This window comes from Hoplias malabaricus, chromosome 3, assembly GCF_029633855.1.
Source record: "Hoplias malabaricus isolate fHopMal1 chromosome 3, fHopMal1.hap1, whole genome shotgun sequence".
In the NCBI taxonomy this organism is placed as follows: domain Eukaryota; kingdom Metazoa; phylum Chordata; class Actinopteri; order Characiformes; family Erythrinidae; genus Hoplias; species Hoplias malabaricus.
In genome coordinates this window covers 14828246-14848152 of record NC_089802.1, presented here as the reverse complement: position 1 = coordinate 14848152, position 19907 = coordinate 14828246, and the positions used below count along the sequence as shown (strand labels likewise).

Here is a 19907-nt window from a genome sequence, read left to right as displayed (position 1 = left end):
AAAAAAAAAACAACATCTTATGAGGGAGTGTTGGAGCTTGTTTTGGACAGAAGCACTGAGCATATATACATGCCTTATTTAGTGTGTTCAGAGCTTCTTGTGCAGCAAGCAGAGCAGGTTCTGCTTTAGCCAGGTCTTCCTCACAAGATTTCTGCTTTTCAGATACATTCTACAAAATAAACAAATGAAGTTTTCACTGTGATTTTAGTGTCAGAAATTAATAGCGAAATTTGTATTTACTGCAAACATTTTTTTTGTATTTTGTTTTGATTTACTGAGTTTGCAAAATCATAATCCATAATTTTACCTTTGCAATAACCTGCACTTTCAGCTCTTCCTCACTGGCAGCTGCCTTTTCCTTGGATACTTTCCCTGTTTCCACTCCTACAGCTACAATAAGCTTATCAGCATCCTCATTCTTCTGTTTGAGTTTTACTCCTTGAACTGCTAACTTAGCTTTCAAGTCATCTACCTGTTATAGGTGTATATTCATATAATGATTTCTCTCAGTTCAAAAGACACATAAGAAATTAAATAATTTTATTTATTTATTACCTGAGCCGAGGTGTTCACAAGTTTGGTTACTCCATTCTTAAGTCTATCCACTTTTGATACCAGTTCTTTACTTTTCACACTAAGCAGTTTCTGGTAAAGTTTAATCTGCTCCAGAAAGGTTTTTGGGGTGGTGTAATTATAGCGTCGATCTGACAGAAGGTACCATTTGGACAAGTCATTCACAGTTTTATGAACATATGCCATGAACTGACTAAGTGAGTCTTTGATTTCAGGCTAAACCAGAAGGAGAGATGTGCCAATTAGGAACAATATTGATAAATGTTAAATATCAACTGTAAAAACTGTGCAGTATCCACTGTATTGCGTTCAAACAATGTCAGTATGGAGAGAGAGAGAGAGAGAGAGAGATATTTTACCTTAATTCCTTCTGTCTCAGACAGGAAGCGAGAACCTACAGACACCAGAGCTTCTTCTGGCCACTCATGGAACCAGTCAATAGATGTGCAGTTTACCACAGCTGGAAATTTGCAGGCTCTAACTCGTAGAGTAGAGCCCACAGGGGAGAAGCACAAAATCACCTGTAAAAAAAAAACAAATAGATAACAGTAAAAATGTAATGATAAACCACCATGAGAAGGGTAAAAATTTTTTTACATTGTCATAATTACACGCTTTCACCTTTAGGTTTTTCCTGACTCTGTCAATGAAGACCTTCCAGCAGTTCTCTCTAGTGTCTTGCAAGCCTAGTTCTCTGACCTCATTCCTCAAGGCACAAATAATGTTTTCAACTTCATCATCTTGGAAGAGGCCTGGGATCTCTCCTGAGGCTAGAAGGTCATTAATAAGCACAAGGAATTCCTCTTCTACTACCTGGGCATCTGTCATTATGAAGACTGTTCCAATGTTCTTCACACCAGCCTTCATATACTGAGCATTTAGGTCCAACTGAAGAGCCAAAAAGTAGACTATAATTGTACATCATACTGTGAAATCAGCGTTCTTTAAACGTGAGCAGAGTTCCCATCATTTGCATGTTGTAAAACCTCAATTCACTAGCACTCATCATTTTGTGTTCAGGACAAACAAAGGTAATCATCTGAAATTTACATCAGAATTCATTGTCTGTAATCGCTTATCGAATTCAGGGTTGTGGTGGAGGGGCCTCTAGTCCTTTGCAGGGCAACTCTCACTCACACCTATGGATACTTTTGGGTCACCAATCCACCCAGCAACGTGTTTTTGGACTGTGGGAGGAAACCGGAGCACCCCGGAGAAAACCCACATGGACATGGTAAACACATCTGAATGAATCAGAATTAACCTGAACAGTGTCAGAGCGGTGATCCAAATTAAATGTTTACCTTCAGATCAGGAATCCCATAGCCTTTCCTGAGAGTAATTTGAAATACTTCTAGATTGCTGATGCTAGCAGCCAGACGAGAAAGAGATTGCTTTCCACTGCCTCCCACACCAACTAACAGTGCATTGCCTCTAGGACTCTCCAGTATGCGATTGATCCTACAAACATGGGACATGGCATCCTCAAATAGGACCTAAATGAACAAAACAGAATTAAGAAACTATGATATATAAAAGAACAATGCAGTTTTATCTTTATTCCACTAACTAAGCATGAATCTAATAAAGATTTTCTGTAATAAGCCGATATTTACCAGGTCCATGACAGCTTTAACTTCGTTGTAGCTGTCCAGGGCTTCAACCAGCAGTTTATTCAATGCTGTCCAGTCAGATATAGGGCAGTATTTTGGATCTCCAATCCCTCGTGCAAAATGGCAGTATATATTAGGTTTCTGAAATATTATCCCTGGATCTATGTCCTTTTATTTAGAGAGTTGTATTTTAAAAAAATGTAGTTAGAGTTGTATCATTTAAAAGAACAACAAATCATTTATCTGTTTCTGTGACTGACACAATCTTGTTCAGAAAGATAAACACAAAAAAGGGATGTAAAATGGTAATAATATGGGTGTGGACATATATTTACTTTTAACACATACATCAGCATCAGTCAGATTTGGCAGATCTTATCAACATATCGTCACTGTCACATTAAAAACATATTTCTCACAAAATAAAGTAACATTACAGAAGAAGGAAAAAATGTCTTTAATTTCAATGGAAGTTAATGTAAAAAGATTTTATTCCAAGTCATTTTGAACACAGCTGCTGTGTTCAAATGATGTAATTAACTGAAAATAAACAAAAATGGAAATACATGTTTTTAATTGGACAGCAAAAATATGTATTATTCCCCTGGAGTAGCAGAATGTTTAGATGATGCTGGATAAACAAGCTAAAATATCTACATTTCATGAATTTACAAAATGCAGATGCATTCCCTATTTTCATTTAGCAATGATATCTGTATTATATTGGAGCTATGGGAATTAAAAAACTCCCCCAGTGGTGTAACTCTACCTCAAAGCACTTTTTAAAAATATCTCGTTGAATCTTCTCAAAGAGTTCAATGTCCTTCTCATCTATCAACTTGTCCCCATAGACCCGATTACATTCATGGAGCCAGTTCCTAATCAGTTCAGGAGGGGTCTTCAAACACTCTGGAGTGGAAAACAACAGACCCTGCAAGCATACCAAAGAATGAGGTAAGGTTTGACAAGAAAAAAAATTATATTTGTTTATGATGCTATATCATTTATTTGACATTTACATTACAAATTAACATAATATGAACACTGGCAAACAGTGGTTAACTGAAAATGTCTGGAAAATATGCATAATGACCATACATTGTACATGTTTTTGTTAAGCAACAAAATAATAATATTGATAAACATGGGACAAATGGGTCTGATCCTTTCATGACAGGATGAAATTCTTTTAAGTTTATATACCTGAAAGACATTGGACAGGTCCCTGAGATTGAACACATAATGAAACTTAACTGCCGTTGGAAGAAATGTTGTTGATACTTTCTGATGAAACACTGAAAATTAATATTTTCAAAAACAATTAATTTTAGTACATTGAATTATATTTTAACTCTTTTATAAATATGTCAAACTTACTAAGAGCTGAATTAACAAGAGTTGAGCAGAATGTCTTCACTGCATTAGGAAATCCATTAATTTCTAGGTGTTGTGAAAAGATGTTGTTATAAATGCTAAAGAGGGCATCTTGGCCAGGGAAACTCACAGCAAAAACACAAAAGTGCCTCTGACAAACAAAATGTACATAAGAATTAGAGTAAATAATTAATGGACAGCTGTGTAGAAAATATAAAATACACCTCTGAGCTTACCTGTAGCCGAGGATCAATAGTGAAACTTCCTGCAGTGGGGTTCATGCAAGCCACATACTGGCAGTTGTGTATGTCTTTTAGTGTGAGTTTTTGTCTATCATACCTTAAGGAAGAAAAAAATAAATAAAATAAATAAATAAAAAATAATAATAATTTAAAAAAAAGGTGTACGGGTATTCACAAAAATTATTTTAAAAGTGTAATAATCTGTGTTTGAGTTAATTGAGCAAGTAACAAAACGTGGCATTGTTACCAGTGGCCATGGTCCATGTGTTGGCGAATGAGTGCATGCGGGGATACAGTGAAATATTTATCCACCTCAGGCATGTTCATATCGTCAATGAAGTAGATTAGATTTTTGTTTCCTGTTGGGCCATAGTTACGGCCTGCTTTTTTCTCCAGGGGCTTTTCCAAAATAGCTGTTAAAACAGTAATGTTAAATATGTAATTAACATATTTACCAAAATTTTACAGAAATGGATTAGGATAGAAAAGAAAAAGATTTTAAAGTAGAACTTTGAGACCTGCATACCTTGGAGCATCGCAGAATTAGTGTAGAAGTTAAAAGGTACAGACTGAAGCACATATTGGTCTGTACTAAGACTGCGCAGTTTATCTCCCAAGAGTACAGACTTTCCACTGCCAGCATTTCCCACCAACATCACTGGTCTCTTTCTCACCATCAACTCATCCATAAAGTAACGGATGCGAATGGTCTCAGCAGTGTGAACAAAGGAGGCCTGAGTGAGACCAAAGCAAAGCTTAAGTTTTATTATTTTGCATGCTTTAGGAAAATAAACTCTGGAACTCTATTTTACCTGCAGTGGTACATCAGGATCCAGAATAAATGTAGGTACTTTTTCTGTCCATGGCATGAATTTCTTTGATTCTCTGTCAATAAAGTAGTCAAAAACTGTGCCCTGTGATGGAAACTTAATGGACTTGAACTCACTGACCCACCATTTACTGAATTCCACACGGTAGTCAATAAGCTGAGAAATAAATGAATATATTGTTATTATTTTAAACACCTGAGTGGTATAAACACAAATATCAATAAACTTCGCTCCTGAATAAAAACTGTTTAGTTGCAGAAAGGACATCAGACCTGATCCTGAAACATAGAGCCTCCAAATGCCCATACACAAGCAAAGACAAAGTAGAGTTCATAGAGTTCTGTGCTGGAGTCAGGTGGTGTGTTTTCAGGAACAAGAAGACATTCCATAAGATACAGGAGCATCTGAACTTGTGTTATCTCTGGGACTGGGGTTATCTTCTTGAAGCAAAATTTGAGCTTTTCCAGGCAAGCTGGTAAATATTTATCAAATAAGATATAAAGATTTGCTTTCTCTGACTGCACTTTCCGTTTCTCAATCCAACTCGTCACAACTCTAAAAGTTGGAATAATAAAATGTATAGGTTATTACTCCTTATAAAATTACAAAATGATTATGCTTCACAAATAATATTATAAAATAAGTTATTCAGCAAATACACAGCAAGCCTTACGGACTCCAACCCAGATCAGCTGGGTTAATGAAGAGGATTCCGGCTCTAGATACTGTGGCAGGAGTAGCAGTTTGAAGGTTTTTGATCTCAAACACCAGTCGCATGGTGGGATTTAAAGGAATGCGCTCATTACTAGCAAGTGTCAGCACCTGTGCACATGAACAATTTCAATTCATACAAAAAACAAACATAATTGTCATTTGTTTAATAACTAGCTATGCAGGACCACACAATGTAAAGCACAGCAATTTACACTTTTTTCCCCAAAAGTTGAGGTTGAGACATATAATATACCTTGTTGTCATCCATAACTGTGTTGAGGGACTCGATCCACATAGGGTCAATATCACCATCCAAAACAATCCACTTAGGACCATCATGAGTTATGTTGGCCAAGTCCCTCATGAGACATGAGAATAGACCTGAACCAAAATATTTTAGATTTATTTAAGGGTGTACTTATTAAAAAAAAATAAATTTTTTTTTACATACCATCTTTCCATTCTCTTGTAGAAGGGTTAATGATTCCAAAGAGCTCATTACAAGTAACAGCTTTAGGGTCTAGATCTACCACAACAGGCTTCCTCTTCATGTTTTGGTATGTTTTGTTCAGTGACTTCAAAACCTTTAAAACCAGTCAACAGGAACAACTATTTTGTTCAAACTTACAAATGTACATTATATAGTCTAAACATCACATAAATTATTAAAAATCTGCCCATGTTGAGCTTAACTTGGACAATACATATGCTAGATCCTTTTTGCATATCTTGCATGAAAATACATAAAACATTTTGAATTCAGAAATAAATGACAGGCCATACAATCTGACAAATATATTAGGCTCATTGGTCAGAGACAGAGAATGATAGTCATCTACATACCTCAGATTTGCCAGTCCCTGCATTTCCAATAATAAAGACAGAATGCCTGACAGCCAGTAGCTCCTCCATCTGAACTACCTTTAGCACAAAGCTTTCCTCTGCCTGCAATTTCAGATCAAGCACTGACTGCTTCACCAGCTAAGGAGTGAAACAGATTCAGAGAATTTCACACATAAAAACACCCTCGCTATTGGGGTTCTTCAAAATAACAAATGAGAGAGCTTTAATTACAGCCAGTACATCAGCTAAAGCATAGGAGAATAAAAACATTTCAGCAACCTTCTCAAATTTCATATCCCTCTTCCTAGGGACATCCAGTGCAGGAAAGAGATCTCTAATAAGACCCATAAAGACTGACATGTCATCCATTACAATTTTGGGGATATTGAAATCTCTTAAAGCTCTCATCAATACTTGATCTTCTGGTTGACCTGGGTCTTTTCTCTTTAAGGATCCAGCTACCACAAGTACTGATTTAATGGCACGCAGTCCCCAATCATAATGACCCTAAAAATCACAATTACAAAGCTTAAAAAAAATAAATATATAAGATGCAATGTGAGAAAAACATACAAACTATGATACATTTCAGACACGTATATTTCGTTCCTGTAATCATAAATACCTGTTTTGAAAGCAGTTGATTACACAAGCTATAGAGTGTGATGAATTTCCTGGCAAGAGTTCTTGCCTCTATAAATCCTTCTGCCACCAACATAATCTCACAAATGAGTTCAAAATCAGGCACAACCATAGCGCATGGCCTTTACATAAATAAATATAAAAATAAAATAAATACTACAGTTAAACAGGTGCACATCATTAAAATACAGCGTATACTATAGCATGTACTTTGTTTATATCAAGTCTTGCCATAACAAAAATATTTAACTTAGAATATGACAGTAAAATTGCTCTGCCAAACTAGTTTACTGACATATCTATGTTTCATGGAAATTCATGGTAAAATAATTGAGCTGTATATTTCTTTAAAAGGACATATTTAAAAAAGAATTAGCTTTTTTTTTGGTAAATTGGATAGGAATGCTTCAGAGGAAATGTGTATTTTTTTTTTAAATAAATAAAACAAACATATCCTATACCGGAATAACGCTTTGAGATTTTCTGGCAACTCAGCACGACCAGCATATCCAGGATTCATGGTGATGAAAACACCGACTGTTGGTATAAGTTTAATGTTCTCTCCAAGGAAATGAATGACGGTTTTCTTGTCTCGAATGCCATCCTGGACACACTTTACCTGCAATGTAACAATGGATTTTTTATATTTTAAAATCACACCAGCTTAAGTAATAATACATATCGTTATCTATTTCTGAATATTAGTTTGTAATGTTTTCTATGGAGAGATTTCTACAATTCGTGATATGCATTTTTTCTGAAGCTTGTCTTTGAATTGCTATGAAATTCACCCTTTAGTGGCAGAAAGTACACAAACCTGCACTGCTATGACAGATAAGACCTCTACAGAGATTCGATTGAACTCATCAAAACAGCCCCAGGCTCCTGTCTGTGCCAAGCCCTTGTAAATATCTCCACAAGACTTTAAAGAAACAATTGAAACATTGCGACTTACTAGAAGTAAGGTAATATTTCAAATTAGCTGTTCATAAATGTTTATTTCTGCTTTTCACACCTTGTAATCCATTTGTTCTGAGCAATTGAACACATACACCATAATGCCTAGGGCTTTTCCCAGGTCTTTGGTCGTTTCTGTCTTTCCAGTTCCAGCAGGACCTGCAGGTGCTCCACCCATGATAAGGTGAAGAGACTGTGTGAGAGTGATGTAGCACCTGTTTCAACATTTATCATTCATAGTTAGTCATCAAAATAATCACTGTGAAAATAAATATATATATATATATATATATATATATATATCACAGTTATACCTATCAGTTAGTGGTGTGATGACCAGACGAGGGGTGTTTCCTAAGTATTCATATGAGTATATGAACTGTGCATCACAGATATTGGCGAAGCAATGCTTTCCATTTTCATCCCAACGATGCCTGAGCTGAGACTGCCACATAAATGCTTGAACCCGGTCAATCTAGATTTAAGGAAAGTTGAATTGAAGCCCTTATTTACTGTTCATTGTGACTGTACATATTAAAATGCACAATGCAGAAAAAAGGCTATTCACACACATACACACAAGACAACAAGGCTCACTATTGAAAGGTACTATTTTAGTAATAGTATTTGAGTTTTATGACTTTACAGTAAGACAGCGAGACCTACTAGATGTATTTCTTTTTACTTGTGCGGCATAATAGTTGCTTGGTTCACCTTCATAAAAGGAATTCAGAATTTAAAAACTTTTTTTTAAATAAAAGATTTAACTATCATATAGTGCTTTATCCATTATATTACAAATCTCATTATCAGAAAAGTTGAGAGAGACTTAAAAAACACAACACAATCTGAGATCTGGACTGCACGCAAGTCATTCATAACACTCTAGGTCTATGAAGAAGCTACACTCATGTAATTTGTTCAGAATGAGGCTTGGCATCGTCCTGCTGAAATAAATTCCAGGGAAAAGAGTTTGGCCTAATGGCAGCCTATGTTTCTCCAAAATGCCAACATACGTTTCCTCATCATTGTTGTCTTCACATATATGAACATCACCCTTGCCTTGGACACTGACACATCTCCATACCATCACCAATGCTGGTTTATCCACTTTTCGTTGGTAACAGTCTGGAAGCTAAAACATGTACTCATCTGACCGCAGAACACATTTCTAATGAATTTCCAATGTGTTACTGTCCATCTCAGATGACTTTGTGCTGATGTTTCTGTGCATAATTAATATAGTCTTTCTTCATTCAGCAGTAGATTATTTTAAGTGACGATAAGTTTCCAGAATACTTTACAAACACGTGGCTATGTCCACCAAAAATACCTGAGGGCTCTAGGGCCACACATTTAGCAGCGGTTTTTGCCCATCATTTTTACATATCAAGGTTTCCCCTGACTACCTGAATGTTGTGTACCTGATGCTATGAATTGTAGATAGTGAAAGAAACAGTGTGCTATCATGCATGAGGATTGTGTATCTTTGAACTTGACAATTAGGTGAATACATTGGTTCCTGGTACATTTATATTGTTTATATTAATCTGTTTATAGTGAAATGCTTCAGTAAAATGTGTCATGAATTTTCTATTATTTTACCCTGGCCCAATATTTTTGAGTATTGCAAGCATCAGATTTTAAAATGTTAACAAAATACAATCAAACAGAAAACATCAGAAATGCTTTTATATACATTTGTCCTCTTAAGTTTTTAAATAAAATAAAAAAAATAGTTTTATTGCATTTTACACAATGTCCTAAACTTTCTAAAAATAGCATATGTAAATTCTATAAATAGTGAATTTCTCTCTGTTACGATACCTAAATATTTATGAAAATGATTTGAGGGGAATTCGTAAAAATTACCAGAATTTCCCAACTCGCATGCAAGACTTTTTAATACTTACTTTGTTGGCAATCAATTTTCCAACAACATCACGGGCATGTACATCGATTGTACAAATTGTCATTATCTTCTGTCTGTCTCCTTTAGTGAGTTCACCAATTAGCAGTGTGATCAGTGCATTGAGCTGAGAAACCTATAAAGAAATGATCTTGACATATTATTAAATTCTAATCACACATTGCGTTTTAAAATCTTGACTGGACTAAGCCACTGCAAACCTGTTCAATTACAAAAAAAAAAAAAAAAAAACCTGTTTTTTGAAGTAATCTTTGGTGGCATTTTCAAAACCCTCTTCAAGTCTCGCAAATGCAATGCTCACTTCAGTGGCCCACCAAATCTGCGTGGTAGCTAATGCAATCTGAACACACAATCGTAGCAGAGCAACAGTTTGTTTATAAACATTAGGTGCATAAACAAATGCAACTTATAAATATAAGTAAAAAGAACATGTGATTTTGACCTGTGCAGGATAATCAAATAACCACTGTTCTCTCGGTTTCTCCTCATAAGCTGTGACAGCTTCTCCAAACCCAACACGTAATGTTTCCGCCATTCTTTCCAGTACTCTGTTCAACCATGTTTCCACCTGTAAATACAATCTCAATGCAGCTGTTTTGTAATAAAATGATCAATCTGCACTATTCTTCAAAAATATGTTAAAAATGTTTTATAAACAATTAAGTTGTCCAATTAAGCAGTTCCTACCTGTCCTGAGCAGTCACAGACTTTATCAAATTTCACATATTCATTTTCGTTACTGTACATCCCTAGTGCCTGTTTTAAGGGTTTCCCATCTTCATCAAGTTGGAACTTCAAGTTGGATAAACTGTCAAACAGCTTTGACAAGTGCTTGCTGACCTAAGTAGCAACACAAGAAATTAAATAATATCAGAATATAATCTAAATAGAATGTTTTAACTAAATCAAAAAGTATGTCAAAAGTTACCTTAACAGGGTTGTTTCCATTGGACAATATATCCAAAAGATCGGCTGAAGAGACAAAGTAAAATCGGGGGAAAGCAAGCCTCTTGGTCTCCAGATAATCAGCAAGGGCTTTCTCACATGTTGCCAACCTAAAAAAGATAAAAAAAAATTTGTTTTGTAATGCAATGGTAGAGAGATATATGGTAGCCTGTAAATTTGAACATACACACGAAATGTCAGACAAGCATATACAGAAAAAGAGCTTTATGGTGTGCATGCCTCTTTTTGGTACGTGCATCTGTGCTGCTGTGTATATTCCTTTTTTGTGGTGTACGACTCTCCTTTTGTGTGCACATCACTAGTTTTTGTGTGTTTGCCACACATTGTTTGTTTGGTTCTTTTACTGTGTGCACATTCTTTGTGCGTGCATGGTTCTTTAAGTTTGTGCACATTCTTTGTTTGTGCATGCTTCCCATTCTTGTATGTGTGACTTTAGGTGTGCATGCCTTTAGTTTTCTGTGTAGCCAGTCCTGTAGTCCTGTTTCCCTGCAGGTAACACTCTTTGTGCACATATGTACATTTTGGTACACATGCCTTACCTTTTGTCAAGGTTTTTGCACACATCTTTTTGTATCATTTTTCCTCTCTTTTTGCAGCCATTTTTGCATGGACAGATCCCTTTTTAATATGCATATGTTTTGTGTGTCTTAATTTGCTGTGTGCACAGATTATATCCTGTGTACTTCTTTCTTTGTGTGTTCATCTTTTTGTGTATGCACCATAATTAATGTTTGAGCATGTCTTTTTAGGAGTGTACTGTTCTTTTGTGGGAGCTTTTTTTTTTCCTTTTTATTTTTCATGTGCCACTTTTGTTTTGCATGCACTTCTATTTTGGTTCATTTTTATATCATGTTTCTGTGCACATTTGTAGATACAAGCCATGACAGAGACATAAAAAAACCTCTACATTTTCTATGACTAGAAATTTCTCTAAAAAAAGATGTATTAAAATTACCCAGTCTCCAAATGTTCCAACTTCTCTAGAAGACCCTTCTTGTTTGTAGACTGAACCACATTTGTAGTTTTCACTGCATCAGCCATAATTACCTTAAAGGCAATTTGACAAAAACAACGCAGAGTGAGAAAGTGCAGTTACTCAAACTCATTCTAGATATTCTGTTTTTACACACCTTGAACTCTGCGTCAATGGCATCAAAATGACTGGATTCCTTAGGAAGGTGCGAGCGAATGTCTTCAGAGCCAATGAAAATGCTCTCTAGGTGCCCCCAGGTACGCTGAACTTGAAACCAAATTGTGATGACATAATCTGCTGTTGATAGTTTCTTTTGCCATTCTGAAACTTCCTCCTGGAAGTGGGCAATATACTTGGAGCACATTAGTGTTTGTAGCTGCACTTGGTTGTCTTCCAGTGTCTCCACAATTTCCTCATTAGGCTTTAACAGCATGGTGCCTGTCCGACCATGAGGCTCATATTCAAAAACCATAGCAGTCCAGGTACTGTCCACCTCATGAAGTGTCTTACAAAAAATGAAAAATGTTTACATTCTGAATCTTAAACATTCAAACAATCTTAAAAATAACGAATCACAACAATGTATGAAATAAAATCCTAAGACAGCTTGCTTCACATTACAAATGTACGTAGAATGAAGTATGCACTACTATGCACCACAAATAGCTATTACATTGAAATCATATAAAATGTTTAAATTATTTACCTTTTCTATCACAGATTCCTTTACAGCTTTATCAACAATGCTACGAACTTCATCCTCATATTTATGGAGGTTCAACTTCAGTAAGTCTTCAAATGTTGTCTTTTCTGACATTTCAAATTTCACCTTAGAAACATATAAAAATATAATGGAATTTTTCTAAGAATTGAACCAGAAACTGGACAGATGCTATATGGTTTGTAAAGGATCTATTATTACCTCCAGTGGTTATAGTGTATATGTTCATTTTTATGTGTGTATGTGTGTAGTGAATGTGTGTCTAAGGGTGAGTATTTGTTGTAATTATTGTGAATACAAATAACTGTTATTCGCAAAAAAGTGAACCAGAGTAGTCTTGATAAACACCTTGGTTGCCATCATAAGCTGTAGCCAATGCCTGTCCCTGACGGATTGATTCTGAAGATCTCCCACTGCCCGCAAGGATGTCATCATGTTCTTCACCAAGTTGTCCAATCCTGTGAAAGCATCCCATGCTCTCATTTCTACATTGAGACCCTTGATCTCTTTGGCATACTTTTTGGCACCCATGTCCATTTCATCTATGTTGATATCTTTCCAGAGAGTTGTTTTCCAGTCATCTATGTTTTCTCTAACCTGTGACAAAAGTCCAGATATATAGCAGGTTTCCAAAAGGCAATGGTTAGACACAGACATATTAACACAGACTACAGAAAAACTGTCAGTTGAGTTGATGTTAAACTGAATTAAGTAACGTCTAAAAAATGTTCAGCCCCTATGTTTTGCTTCGGTATAATCATCTTGTCTGAGAATGTTTCACATTGTGAAATGGTTCAAGGAAGAGACTGATATGATCTTTACCAGCAGTACCATGTCCCAAAGGCCCTTTAATAAAACAATATCTTTTCGACAAGCTTTTAGTTGTTTGTATTCTGGAACATTCATTTCAAATAATCTTGCTGACTTATACAACTCCTCAACTTCAGCCTCCAGTGCAGCAATGTTGTTCTGAGCCTGCATTGTAAAATAAATTTATGATAAATATATTTTACATTTTAACTCTATAAGATTTTAACTATGATACAACACAATTGTGCTATTCATTTTGTACAATTCCAGTTCAAAAGCATAATTTTACCTCATCAAGTGCTTCATATGGACTCTCACAATTAAAAAGAAAAAATGGCTGCTGTCTGAACTTGTCTCTAAACTCATGCTGCTTAATCTGTATGCACACGTAGCAAAGAAGCTATTTTAGCATGACACGTTTCCATTAGGTTATTTATACACCAAATCACACAAAATCACTCTAACAAACCTCAAATTGCTGACACTTCTGTCTGATTATGTTCACTTCATGAGCTTGCAAAGGAGCAATGTTCTGTTTGACTTGTAGAGAAGTCTTCTTTACATTATTCCAGCGTTCTGGCAGGTCCTGTGAATTCAAGGAAAAAAAATTAATAGCAGTGTGTACTAGAAATGGTAATGTGATAAATTAAAATACACTTAAATAATATGGGCACTTATTTCTCTTGCCTGTAACAGTGCATGGACTTCATCTGGGAGTTCTTCTCCATACTCCTTTAAAAATTCAATGGTCTCCTTCAGTGAACTAAATGCACGGTCAGTGGCCACCTGTCTGTCTTTCACTCTCATTAGGAGACTCATGATGTCCACCAAGCCCTTATTGTCCTCCTCTTCAACAGTCATAGTTAAGCCTAATTTCACTTCCTTAATAAAAGTGTCCAGCTCCATGAGGCTAAAATAAAAAATAGGCACATTGACAATCTTGTGTGGATTTGTAAATTAACTGTTTTTATACAAGCTTTATAAAAATACTTTATACAAGCAAAAATTTCATTATGCGGTGAGTCCATAAGGCAGAAACATACCCTGGAAAGGATGCCAGTTCATTGCTAGGCATAACACATTCAAGCAGCCACTCACACACTTAACATTGTGGGCAATTTCGCGTAGCCAATTCACCTGCCAACATGTTTTTGTATTGTGGGAAAATGTATAGACTTAAATACATTAATATTAAAATTGCAATGAATATGTTGTACAATGTGTTAGAACGATGGCACTGGGGGCTCAAGCCCCGTTCCGAGTGATTATCTGTTTGGTGCATTCTCCCTGTGTTCACATGGGTTTCCTCTGGGAGTTCTGGTTTCCTACTACAGTCCAAAAACATACGTTATTATGTGGATTGACTACTCAAAGGGGTCCATAGGTGTGAATGTGTGAGTGTGTGTTCCTTTGAAGGACTGGCACCCCCTCCAGGGTGTGTTCCTCTGTGACCCTGAACTGGATAAGCAGTTACAGATAATAAATTAATGTTGTACAAAACCTGTTAGTAACATTGTCTATAAGGTACTGTTTGAACATGCAGCTCCATCTCTTGACAACATTAAGGAGGGAATGTTTGAATGGCCTGAGGTCAATCTGAAGCCATTGCTGCAGTACCTTTGAGTTCTTCATGTTATTCACTTCAGTGTAAAGGCATTCATAGGCATCAATCTGAAACACACAGATAGGCTCCATTCGAATCAGCACACACAAAAACCTTTCTTTGCCAGGTAGTGCACAGGATGGTGATTTTTTACCTTATCTTTGAACTCTTTAAGAGTGGGTGGGTTCTTGGGGACATCTTGATAGGACATTATCTCCTCCTGTGTTAACACTTTCCCATACATTAGGAACTGCTTCAAACATTTATCCCGGTCGCATTCCCAGAGATCAGCATATTTGTAAAGGGCCTCACGATAATCCCGAGCATCCTTCATTGCATTCATTACTTGATTCATTATACCCATATGCATGTCTGTCAGCTCACAATTCTCCTTAAGCTGAGTCTAGTGTTATAGTAGCATTAGCATGTGTAAGATTTCTAAGATAGAGATTTTTACAGTTGTAAATGAATGAATGAAAGAGAAGTTAAATTACATATGTATTTACCTCGTAGCTGAATTTGATGGTCAATGAGATACGTGAGAAAATTGTGGCAGTTTTATAGACATTGTTAATAAGATTATCAACAATTTCATAGAAGCCATCAGAAATTCCATAATCAAGAGAGGGATGAAAGTTTGCCTCCTTATCTTCTAGCTCAAAACGTACTTCAAATAAGGAATGTTTAGTCTGTTCAGTGTGAAATCAACTTTAGTACAGTTTAACAGAACTTATGATGTATGAATCCAAGCAAGTCTAGACAGCTCTTACCTCTGTGTGCATATTCTCCAAAAGGTAACCAAGAGACACACAGACAACCATGTAAAATCCATCAAGAACTTTATCATCAATGTAGTCTAGGTATTTCAACCAAGAGTCAGAGCATTCATCTGCTCTGAATAATATTTTATTTTCCTGTAGATAAAGAACAATTTTGTGTTAACTGCAGATATTAGCACTCAAATAACATGCTGTAAAGACCATTTCAATGTGAATGCATCATTACTGCAGACAAGGCATGAAGCTTTTCTCCAGATTCTTTGATACTTTTGTACTTCTTCTCTAGAGCAACCTGGCACCCCTCCAAATCAAGAATATTTCCTTTCCTTTCAAACATAGGGGCCATTGACCATTCCTACAAAGATATTTAAAAAAAAATCTAAACTACATATAGCAAAGTAAATAATGCATGTCCACCAGTACTTTTTACCATTACATTTAAACCATAAAACCTGTCTACTTGTACAGTGATTACTTACACCTATGATGGCATTCATTTTATTAACATTAGATTTGGCCAATTCAATCCTTCTCTGGAAGTCCTGCAGGGTGTGCCTCATCTTCTTTATGTAGTCCCACACACCTAACGAACAAAAGAGAATAATACAATCTGGTTAGGATCTGCTTATAACTTAATAAAAATTAAAAATTAAGTCTAACTGTAAAGTAGTAGCAGTAGAACACAAAAATATATAGTGTTGCTATAGCCAACCACAAATGCAGTTATATTCTTATAGAGTGATCCTACTGTATTTTGATCAAATAACTAAAAAAGAAAATAATGTAACATCTAACCATCTACTAACCATCAGCATCCCAACATAGGATGTTTTCAGCATATGCTAAATGTTTATTTATGTCCTTCAGTTCTTCTTTAATTAATGGAAACTCTTCAGGTCGGTTTGTGGCTTGAACCTGAAAAGTAGCATTCTGTAAGCTCAGGCCCATATATTTTAGTCAATAATGAAAATCACAAGAAGTTTATTATTACCTGATTGTAGCAAGACACAATGAGGTCCAAGTTGCCAACATATTTATAGAAGGATTCAAGCCTGGCAAACACATTAGATGCACAAGGAGGAATGTCCTTTTGACCTTGAATTGTGAGGTATTTTACTTCCCTTATTGCAGCCACAAGCTGAAAAGCACCAAAAGTTCATGAAACATGAACACACACAGTCATTAAAATATTAGGACAAGCTCCATGTTCCTACTCAGTGCATTCTCTAGCTGAACATACAGGAGCATTTTGTATTTCTACAGTTACAGACTGTAGTCATTGTACTGATCTACATACAAGTTTGTCCCATTTCACCCTGTTTTTAATGATCAAGGCTCCCACAAGACACTGCTGTGTCTGATCCACTTGTACTATATCAATATACACTAACCCACAGCACGTCAGTGTCTCTGACAAAGAATGATCCACCAGCCAATTAATACCTGCTCTTTTATGGTTCTCAGCATTGAAGAGCAGTGTAAAAATGGGGAAATAATGTACGAAATACTAAGTGCTCCTATTTGGTCACTGGAGCTAAGAGAATGAAAAGCGGCTGCAAATCAAGAAGTATATATTTAAAAAAAAAAAAAGACAGACCTGCTCACTGAAATTAACTCTAAGGACATTAGTCTTTTGTTTCCTCAGGAGCAAAGGCTGATCCAAACTGAAGTGACATTCACTGTCTACTTTTGCAATCCACTGTGAATAAACCTTCATAGAGTAGCAATTCAGAAGATCCATCATCTCATCATACTTTTGGAAGACTTGTTTAGCTTCATCTATCTCCAAGCACCTAGTATAAATATCAGAGATAAATGTCCATAAACAATTACTCTACGCCACGTAGGGTGCATTACATTTCTAATTAGAGAAATACATACGGGTGATGAAATGCCTTGAAGCTTTTCATAGGGATCTGTATCCTGTCCTGCATTTCTTGTGCCCATTTTAGTTGTCCAGCAACACAGGGCATGTTCTTAGCAACTGAGAGGGTGCCTTGACACATCTCCACTGCTACCATCTGACTATCATATATCACCTTTGCCTTGTCAATCTCTAAGTTGAACATATCTACCAGTGCTTTGTACTTCTGGGAAAGCTGAGACTGGATTTGAGGTCTATCCAGTATGAAGGCAAACATGTCAAAGAACTGTTAATGTAAAGAGAGTAAAGTAGAAAACCCCAAAAGTCATGTATCAGTTCAAATTGTTCAGATATAACATTTTTAAAACAAGACTTAAGAGCAGTCACCTTTACAGCTGACTCTGGAGACACACAATCATCAAATGCTTGACAAAGGATAGTCCCAAGCCTCTGGTCATAGTCTGTAATATGGTTCTGGAACTTTTTGAAGTCCACATCAAAGCTCTGTGGCATTAGAAACCATTTACCAAACCAAATATATTAAATGTATTTGAAATGCTCTTTGATGCAGAATGTAGATTTAAGGAATGTTTGTGTGATATACACTTCTACAAAACAAGAAATCATAAGACAAAACCTTAGGCAGGCTTACCATATCATTTAAATCTGTTGCATTGTATTTGCATTCAGCAAAAATCTTGATATTCTCAAGGAATTGCTCATAAATGCAGAGAACTGAAGATCCCATTGCACCACCTCTTACACCTTGGATGACAACCTCTTCCAGTTTCAATAGCTTCACAGAGATACTGTATACCTCCTGGAAACACAAGGATTTACATTTTGGTGAGAGAAGGGAGAAAGTGAGAGAGAGAGAGAGAGAGAGAGAGAGAGAGAGAGAGAGAGAGAGAGAGAGAGAATGGAAAAAAAAACCCAAAAAACAAACAAAAAAAACCTTTATAAGGCTTACTAATGGTGAAACTAAGTATCACATACATATAGGCATTGCATTTGTATCACTTAAGGACCAATTAGTGACATTTGATTAGAGTAGACGTATCTGAAAACATCTAATGAGAACTACATGCATATTTTGATATAGCTTTACCGCAATGTTCTGCAAGCGCTGCAAAAATATGTCCAATCTTGTAAACACAAGACATGAGGGAAAATCCCATTTTCTGGTCTTTCCATACTGAAAAAGAACATTTTACACATTTAATATCTTGAACAATCAAAAATTAAAGATATGCTGAAATTGCAGGGAGTATTAGAGAGAAAAAAAATTATATATATATATATATATATATATATATATATATATATATATATATATATATATATATAGACACACACATTTTTACCTTGAAGTATTTGTCCATTTCCAGTTTGCATTGATCATATGTTTCTCTCAGTGTAACTAATGTGGAAATACTTATTCTGATCTTTTCATGCATTTCACCTATTTCCCCTTGCAATCCCTTCATAACTTCATCAGGACCTAAATAATTATTTGTCTAAAAGAGTTCATAGTACAAATTAATATACAGATACGTGAGCATATATGTATACAATATATAAAGGTCAAAATATAGCTACTGTACCATATCAATGAACAAATTGCAGATCTCTTGTAAGATAACTATGATCCTTTCAGGGCGACAGTAGTATTCTGAATTAGCCCAAGTCAAAGCCACCGTGTGCATCACAGGCTTAATATAAATTGGTAACTTAGGAAGGAAATAAATTAATTAATAATAAAAATACAAACCATGACTCTCATTAGATAATAGCACACAGACATCAAATTTTATTCTTACCAAAGAATACTCCAACAGCTCAATCTCATCAAGCTTCTTTTGCAATGGCTTGAGATAAATGGTGATATTTTTAGCTTCTCTTAACCCTGTGGAAAATTATTAAATCAAGACATAGCATGACACAGTAGAATTAAATAATAAAATATCATAAATCTGAGAGACATGGAGAAAGTTCATTTACCTTCTTCTACATCTTTGTAGATGCTGTTCAATGCTGGCCAATACATACTATTTTCAATTCTGACAATCTCAGCGATTTTCTGTACTTTGGGGTTTGCAAGCTTTTGAAAAGAAAAAAAAAGTTTTTTTTTTTTTAGTCCAGACACCTACTTTGTTTTTATATTACACTTTCAGAAAAATTGTTTTCCATGCAAAAACATTTCTTTTGATACATACCTGCTGGTTTACACATTCTAGGTGAATTAATCTGTTCTTCCAGAAATCAAACTCTACTTTTGGGAGTGGGTTCAATCCATCTAATACTGGCTGAGCAGAGTCTTTATTCAGAACTTCATACACTTGATGTGTCCAATCAATAATAACTGTCTCCAATGTATGCATTAACTTGCTGTCAATAACATCTAGGGTTCTGAAATATGTAAGAAGCCTAGTAAAACTTCAGAGGTGGTGAAAGTTTGGAGCAAATTTTGTAA

The 19907-nt window shown here is 35.6% G+C and overlaps 1 protein-coding gene across 7 annotated transcripts in view; it reads right to left on the bottom strand.

Moving 5' to 3' along the window:
• Nucleotides 1-19907, bottom strand: part of LOC136690932 (dynein axonemal heavy chain 17-like) — a 31566-nt gene that overhangs the window by 10590 nt on the left and 1069 nt on the right. Inside the window, exons 3-58 of one of the 7 annotated variants that reach the window (XM_066663061.1) lie at nucleotides 19651-19843; nucleotides 19436-19535; nucleotides 19255-19340; nucleotides 19039-19164; nucleotides 18799-18951; nucleotides 18543-18629; nucleotides 18087-18254; nucleotides 17822-17938; nucleotides 17452-17720; nucleotides 17168-17363; nucleotides 16562-16708; nucleotides 16377-16485; nucleotides 16050-16153; nucleotides 15797-15925; nucleotides 15562-15705; nucleotides 15298-15480; nucleotides 14946-15194; nucleotides 14690-14859; nucleotides 13876-14098; nucleotides 13658-13774; nucleotides 13478-13564; nucleotides 13201-13353; nucleotides 12727-12975; nucleotides 12364-12486; nucleotides 11815-12162; nucleotides 11640-11731; nucleotides 10647-10773; nucleotides 10406-10558; nucleotides 10161-10286; nucleotides 9951-10058; nucleotides 9702-9833; nucleotides 8103-8263; nucleotides 7847-8003; nucleotides 7649-7753; nucleotides 7293-7450; nucleotides 6815-6953; nucleotides 6469-6696; nucleotides 6190-6327; nucleotides 5798-5930; nucleotides 5600-5727; nucleotides 5306-5454; nucleotides 4905-5187; nucleotides 4615-4788; nucleotides 4329-4536; nucleotides 4050-4215; nucleotides 3797-3899; nucleotides 3564-3711; nucleotides 3390-3481; nucleotides 2956-3117; nucleotides 2190-2354; nucleotides 1878-2069; nucleotides 1195-1461; nucleotides 933-1094; nucleotides 556-789; nucleotides 308-472; nucleotides 74-169 (exon numbers count right to left, since the gene is read on the bottom strand). In XM_066663061.1, the coding sequence (XP_066519158.1) occupies nucleotides 74-169; nucleotides 308-472; nucleotides 556-789; nucleotides 933-1094; nucleotides 1195-1461; nucleotides 1878-2069; nucleotides 2190-2354; nucleotides 2956-3117; nucleotides 3390-3481; nucleotides 3564-3711; nucleotides 3797-3899; nucleotides 4050-4215; nucleotides 4329-4536; nucleotides 4615-4788; nucleotides 4905-5187; nucleotides 5306-5454; nucleotides 5600-5727; nucleotides 5798-5930; nucleotides 6190-6327; nucleotides 6469-6696; nucleotides 6815-6953; nucleotides 7293-7450; nucleotides 7649-7753; nucleotides 7847-8003; nucleotides 8103-8263; nucleotides 9702-9833; nucleotides 9951-10058; nucleotides 10161-10286; nucleotides 10406-10558; nucleotides 10647-10773; nucleotides 11640-11731; nucleotides 11815-12162; nucleotides 12364-12486; nucleotides 12727-12975; nucleotides 13201-13353; nucleotides 13478-13564; nucleotides 13658-13774; nucleotides 13876-14098; nucleotides 14690-14859; nucleotides 14946-15194; nucleotides 15298-15480; nucleotides 15562-15705; nucleotides 15797-15925; nucleotides 16050-16153; nucleotides 16377-16485; nucleotides 16562-16708; nucleotides 17168-17363; nucleotides 17452-17720; nucleotides 17822-17938; nucleotides 18087-18254; nucleotides 18543-18629; nucleotides 18799-18951; nucleotides 19039-19164; nucleotides 19255-19340; nucleotides 19436-19535; nucleotides 19651-19843 (8881 nt within the window). Of the gene's footprint in view, nucleotides 1-73; nucleotides 170-307; nucleotides 473-555; nucleotides 790-932; nucleotides 1095-1194; nucleotides 1462-1877; nucleotides 2070-2189; nucleotides 2355-2955; nucleotides 3118-3389; nucleotides 3482-3563; nucleotides 3712-3796; nucleotides 3900-4049; nucleotides 4216-4328; nucleotides 4537-4614; nucleotides 4789-4904; nucleotides 5188-5305; nucleotides 5455-5599; nucleotides 5728-5797; nucleotides 5931-6189; nucleotides 6328-6468; nucleotides 6697-6814; nucleotides 6954-7292; nucleotides 7451-7648; nucleotides 7754-7846; nucleotides 8004-8102; nucleotides 8264-9701; nucleotides 9834-9950; nucleotides 10059-10160; nucleotides 10287-10405; nucleotides 10559-10646; nucleotides 10774-11639; nucleotides 11732-11814; nucleotides 12163-12363; nucleotides 12487-12726; nucleotides 12976-13200; nucleotides 13354-13477; nucleotides 13565-13657; nucleotides 13775-13875; nucleotides 14099-14689; nucleotides 14860-14945; nucleotides 15195-15297; nucleotides 15481-15561; nucleotides 15706-15796; nucleotides 15926-16049; nucleotides 16154-16376; nucleotides 16486-16561; nucleotides 16709-17167; nucleotides 17364-17451; nucleotides 17721-17821; nucleotides 17939-18086; nucleotides 18255-18542; nucleotides 18630-18798; nucleotides 18952-19038; nucleotides 19165-19254; nucleotides 19341-19435; nucleotides 19536-19650; nucleotides 19844-19907 lie in introns of those variants that run through there. The other 6 variants (XM_066663053.1, XM_066663052.1, XM_066663054.1 and 3 more) reach the window with 6 other exon arrangements.